This window comes from Eucalyptus grandis, chromosome 10, assembly GCF_016545825.1.
Source record: "Eucalyptus grandis isolate ANBG69807.140 chromosome 10, ASM1654582v1, whole genome shotgun sequence".
Taxonomy (NCBI): Eukaryota; Viridiplantae; Streptophyta; class Magnoliopsida; order Myrtales; family Myrtaceae; genus Eucalyptus; species Eucalyptus grandis.
This window is the reverse complement of record NC_052621.1, coordinates 11900304-11906343: the sequence shown is the minus strand read 5'-3', so window position 1 is coordinate 11906343 and position 6040 is coordinate 11900304. Positions and strand designations below refer to the sequence as shown.

Sequence of the window (6040 nt, the reverse complement as noted above, 5' to 3'; positions counted from 1 at the left end):
TCTGCCAAGCTTATGACTAGAACCTTCTTTTTTTCCTAAAACAAAGTTGACCTCAAACAGAGAGTTAACAGTGAGGATCATATTCGGGATAAGGGCAAAAGTTTGTGATTTTTTATAGGACAAAAATTATTAATATATTATTAAAAAGCACAACATTAGTGCCGATCGATTACATCAGTAATTTCTAGTTAAAATTAGCCAGATGAACTCAATTGGCAAGCAGTAAAAATGTTTAGGACTTAATTGATAAATTTGAAAGGTTTATGACTAAATCGACAAAAATACAATAGATTTAGGACTTTTTGGACAATTTTTCTTTTTCGTTTATATTACAAGTGATTGTGATTGGGTCAAGCAAAGATCAAACCATGTGTAATGCTAATGATAAACCATGAAATCTATGTTGAAATTCTTAATTTAATCCTTTTATGTTAGTCTTTCAGAAGAGTTGAGCTATAGTTTTATCATGGCCCTCACAACATCGCTCAGCTCGGCTAGGTATGTCTCGATTGAGCTGATGACGATGCCCGAGATACAGCTTAGGCTAGCCCAATCCTCACCATGGCCCAAAACGCCTGCTCAGGCCATCCTTGGGGCTATGAAGCATGTCATGTCCGACACGCTCGGACGTGTGATCAATACGTGTCGGATTTTTCGACACATGGTCAACTATTCCTGACACATTCTAACACGTGTGTTCGAGGCATGGAGAGTTTCTAGGACGGGTCTGCATGTGCGAAGGGAGAGAGAATCGTTAAAGAAAATGATGGAGGGTGGAGACAAGGGCGAAGGAGCGAGGTGAGGTCGCAATCAACAGTGAGGCCGTGACTGCAAAGGAAGGATAGAGGAAGAGAAGAGATCAAGGCGACCCCAAGGGCCGCGACTGGGACCACGTGATGGAGGGCCGAAGGCAAGATTGTAGCTGCGGAAGAGGAAGAGCCAGAGGCGAGCAATTGTGAGGCGAGTCAGGCCATCGAGAGAGAGAGGAAGAGGGTCATGCGAGGAGGAGGAGGAGGAGGAGGCGGCAGTTATGTTTTTGAGCTTCTTCCCCTTTTAATTTTAGCAAGAAGAGTAGAAAATAAATTAAAAATGGGGTTTCCAATGGGACTTAGCATACAAATTTCAAGAAAGGAAATGATAGCCTAACAAGGGTGAGGGGAAAGAAATTTCTTTTTGGGGAGGAGGGGGCCTGATAGGGGTTGGGGGAAAGAAACGAGAGAAATAATAATTATTTTTTAGGAAAGGGGGACAAATCAGGAAATAATTTTTTTGGGGGTGGGGGGAGGGGAGGAAGAAACGAGGGAAATTCATCACATTCGTACTATTTTGGAAAATTCCTTCCGGTGGCCCTTTTTTGTTCTTCTTTGAACTTGCGATTCAATATCTAGCACAAGAAAAATATAAAGTACAAAAGGAGAGAGAAAGAAATAAAGAAGAGAATAAAAGAGGAAAAATGAATAAAAGAAAACGTGGGCATCTTCTAGGAAACGAGGGAGTGATTTTTTTATTAGAAAACAAATTAAGTGAGGCTAAAAGGTGATTTCAGAAAAAAAGAAAAAACACGTTAGATAATGATAAATTTTTATTATTGTAGAAGGTTATAGATTTATTTAAATAAGTTGATTATAATTCTTTATTAATCATTAATTTCATCAATAATTTTCGTTAGAGTTAGAAACATGTCCTTAAACATGGATACGTATTAATTATGAATATATCTTTTGAATTTCCTATGAATAGGTTTATTAATATTATTAGTATAAATTCATTATGGGCTCTTTTCATTATTTATTTATTTGTGAATTGAAATTATATTAATTAAAACTAAAAACATTTAATTAATATATAACGCTGTCTTAAAATATCGAAATTTTCTATTTTTGAAAAATAGCATATTACGTGTCGGTGCTATTTAGCTTTGGGGGACCACCGCGAATGGGAAGCCGGGATCAGGCACGGCCTTGCGGTGCGTATGACGGCTTAGAGGTTGGTCACGCGCATCATCAACGTCATCGGTCGCGGCCGGCCGTGTTCTGCCTTTGCTCGAGGTGGGGACCACAGAAAGAAATGGGAAATAAACAGGCGTGCCATCACATGCATGTCGTAAAATAAAATAAACATATAATATGTACGTAAATCCATAGCCGTTGCCCTCGACTGCTTTTGACTTTTGACTTTTCTCGGGCTATAAAGAACCGGTTTTTCCCACATCTTTCTTCAGTCCCACCTCGAGCTCGAGCAGAAAGCAAAACATGGCCGATCAGCATCCGGATCTCGATCCAGCTCCGGCCATCGACGCCTATAACTACCTCGATCTTGTCCTGCACCCAGACGGCACGGTCACGCGCGGCTGCAGCTTCGACATAGTAAATAGCCCCGCCAACCCCAACCCCGACCGGCCCTCCGCTGTCCGCACCAAGGACGTCCCGGTCGACCTGGCCCACAACACCTGGGCCCGGATCTACGTGCCTAGCCTGTCACCCCCGCCTGACCAGAGACTGCCCCTCATCGTATATTACCACGGCGGCGGTTTCGTATACTCCTCCCCGGCCCACGAGATATACCACGATTTCTGCTCCCTCATGGCGACCAAGCTTCGCGCCATCGTCGTCTCCCCCAGTTACCGCCTCGCGCCGGAGCACCGCCTCCCTGCGGCCTATGATGACGCCATGGAGGCCCTCCGCTGGGTCAGGACCACCGAGGAGGAGTGGCTTCGCGAGGGCGTTGACTTCTCGCGGTGCTACCTGATGGGCACGAGCGCGGGGGGGAACATCGCGTACCACGTGGGCCTCCATGCGTGTGCCACCGTGGCCGATCTAGAGCCTTTGGTGATCAGAGCCCTGATCTTGCACCACCCCTTCTTCGGCGGACTCCAGAGGACGGAGTCAGAAGTTAGGCTGTTCAACAACCCAACCCTGCCGATGAACGTGGCGGACCTATGCTGGGAGCTGGTGCTGCCGGCCGGCGCCGGCCGGGACCACCAGTATTGCAACCCGATGGCTGGGGAGAGGCTGGGGGAGTGGGAGAGGATGAGAACGATGGGGTGGCGGGTGGTGGTGGTGGGTGGCGGCCGAGATCCAACGATAGATCGGCAGAGGGAGTTGGCAGCACAGCTGGAGGCGAACGGCATGGAAGTGGTTGGCCTTTTCGGCGACGGAAGCAATTATCATCAAGAGGAGTTACTGGAGCTGGCTAAGGCGGAGCTGCTGCTCGAGAAACTGAAAGATATCCTTCGTGGGGGCGCCTTGGCTATTCCGGCAGCCGGGGACGGGAAGATAAACTGCGGTCAAAAACGGATGCGATCTACTGAATGAAAACAACCTCATTATCTTGTAAGAAAGTGAAGAGTTTGAGTAGCATTACGTGTTTTCATACATCATCCTCATCTCCGCCACTGAAAAAGGCATAAAAGCTTCCAACCGCAATAGACAGTGATATGATACACATTTGCTTTTACTTTGCACTCCTCTCTTCCGTTCTGATCATCGACAGGAGGACCGATCCCGGTCCTAAACCCCCAAGGCTTTAACCCGGATTTTTGCATTGCCTATTAATTCTTGGACCCGAGCTTTGGTCGGCAAGATGGTCCTTAAGTTTTAGAATCAACAGCTTCTACCTGCCGGGAGATTTCTGAATTGATTCAAGTCGCGCAAACCATATATTGTATTCGAGTTATCGAATATTGCTCTCGGCATGCCACTTTGATTCTATCGCACTGTTCGGTTCAATGCGATGAAAGGTAAAAGCTTTAGCACATCAAGAGTATAAGATATGAAGAGGTGATAATTATCACATAATTAATTACATTAATTATAATGAATCACATGTATAGGAAAGAGTGAGAGTTATCACTATCACATAATTAATTACGTTAATTGTAATTAATCATATTAATAGAAGAGGTGACAATTATCACACAAGTATATGAAAAGGTGAAGAACGTGGAATAACTAAAGTGATTACAAAAAAAATGGGTCAAGAAAACGTGGGATCATGATATCAAAATAATAACATTCTCCCACTTGATTCAACATCTTCATCATACGAATTGTCAGACTAAATCTACAAAAACTTTATGCTTGAAAGAAAAGAAACGAAGTACATGAATCAAGATGATATGTCCTCTAAGAACGAATAGTATCTTCCATGTATTATAATGCATTCTATATCTTTAATGTCAACTTATAATATTATGTCAAGTCCCAAAATAATTGTTATTCTCATAAATAAATGCATGTACACCGAATTGAGAGGGAAAGTACACCGCAAGTGCCAAAACTTAGCACGAGTAGACCATTAAATGCCAAAACTTCCAAAATGTATACTTAAGTGTTACTTTTTTTGGAAATTGGGACACTTAGGTGCCAACGCCAACGAGGATAATTGGAAATTTGACGTGGCTTTTTTAATAATATAAGTGGTTTACACGATTTATCGAAATGCTTACTCAGCAATGAACGTGCAAAATGACGTCATTTTGCCCATAAATTTGTTAATTTACTATTAATTAAAAGTAAATTTAAAAAACTAAATTATTAAAAAAGGAGGTGAATGGTGGTAGGTTTGACGAGGGGCTCCACAGCCCTTGCTACCGCCGCCCCACCATTGTTAATAGGGCCGACCATAGTGGGGCAAGGGTCAACTAGGGTCAATGGCCCTTAGGTAGTGGCCGATAAGGGCTTGTAGGCCTTCGGCCAAATCTAGGGTGAGGGTCGTGGCCCATCCCAAATTTAGTGACGGTTGCCAATCCTCTCCTAGAAGGGCCAAGGGCCACTGGCCGCTAGCTTCACCAAATCTAGAAGAGGGTTGGCTAGGGTTGCTGGCCATTGGGGTTGCTGGCTACTACCCAATGGCCAGCAACCTTGGTCAACCCTCACTCGACCATCACCGGCCTTTTCCAACGATGGTGGGACGGCGGCAAATGAGGGCTATGGAGGCCCTTGTTGAACCCTTTTCTTAAATTCAGTTTTTTAATTTGATTTTAATTAATATTTATATTAAAATTTTATAAGATGGCTTTTTAGTGACGTTGACAATTTTTTTAAAAAAAGAATTGCTAGATTTGTAAAAAAATGCTGTCGAAAAATGCCTCATCAGCTATTTGGCTGGAATTTCTCACCATTGGCATTTAAGTGTTCTATTTTTATTTGATTTTGGCACTTAAGTGTACTTTTTTTTAACTTTTAGAACTTAAGTGTTCCTTTGTGCCAAGTTGTGGCATTTGCGATGTCCACTCCCCCCCAAATTGAGAAAAACATTACAAATGAATAAGAGTTTCATAAAAAAAATTTCCATACAATGAAAAATCACATGATATGCCAAGCCCCATCCTAACTACATGATTCTTATAACTCATTGATGATGTGTCTTTAGTTAAAGGACCAGCAATCATCAATTCAGTGAAAGTGACAGTTTTTATATGGCTAAATACTTGATATCGATGTGCTAGTCCATCTTCAATGTATCTATCATAATATTCCCCACCTCTATTGGATCTTCTCACTTTGTTTCTCTACTTTGGTTTTAAATGCCTTAAATGTATCTAATGTTTCATGCTTATTATAAAGCAAGTAGAGATATGCAAAATGTGAGTAATTATTTATGAAAGAGATGAAGTACTTCTAACCATACGAATCCAAATCCGGACTAGAAATGTTTGTATATATGTTTCTAATATTTCCGTACTCTTTTTAGCACAGTTATTTATCTTGTTGGTTTGTTTTCCTTTCATACAGTCCACATAAGTGTCATACTTAGTAAAATTCAAAAGTTCTAAGTACTCCATTAATTACTAATCATTTAATTCTTTCTATGGAGGTATGTCGTAATCTTTGATGACACGATATAGATAAATCTTCATTCACAATATATCGTTTTATACCAACATTATCATAAACATACATGGCATTGGCATTATCTTGTAAATTAATACAAAAAAGACCATTAAACAAAATACAATTCCTAGGTATATCATATTTAAAAGATTAATTAAAGGTTGCATCTAAGAAGTTAAAAAAATGACCTAATGGTATAAATTTTG

At 41.6% G+C, this 6040-nt stretch overlaps 1 protein-coding gene across 1 annotated transcript; it reads left to right on the top strand.

Annotated features, from left to right (window-relative positions):
- Nucleotides 1-2252: 2252 nt before the first annotated feature.
- Nucleotides 2253-3314, top strand: LOC104423538 (probable carboxylesterase 120). Its single transcript, XM_010036013.2, has one exon. It carries the CDS (start codon nucleotides 2253-2255, stop codon nucleotides 3312-3314), a length of 1062 nt encoding a protein of 353 aa, XP_010034315.1.
- The last annotated feature ends 2726 nt before the right edge of the window (nucleotides 3315-6040 follow it).

Bases quoted from the DNA above. Each gene is read 5' to 3' on its own strand.
- LOC104423538 (XM_010036013.2), top strand. From the start codon at position 2,253: ATGGCCGATCAGCATCCGGATCTCGATCCAGCTCCGGCCATCGACGCC.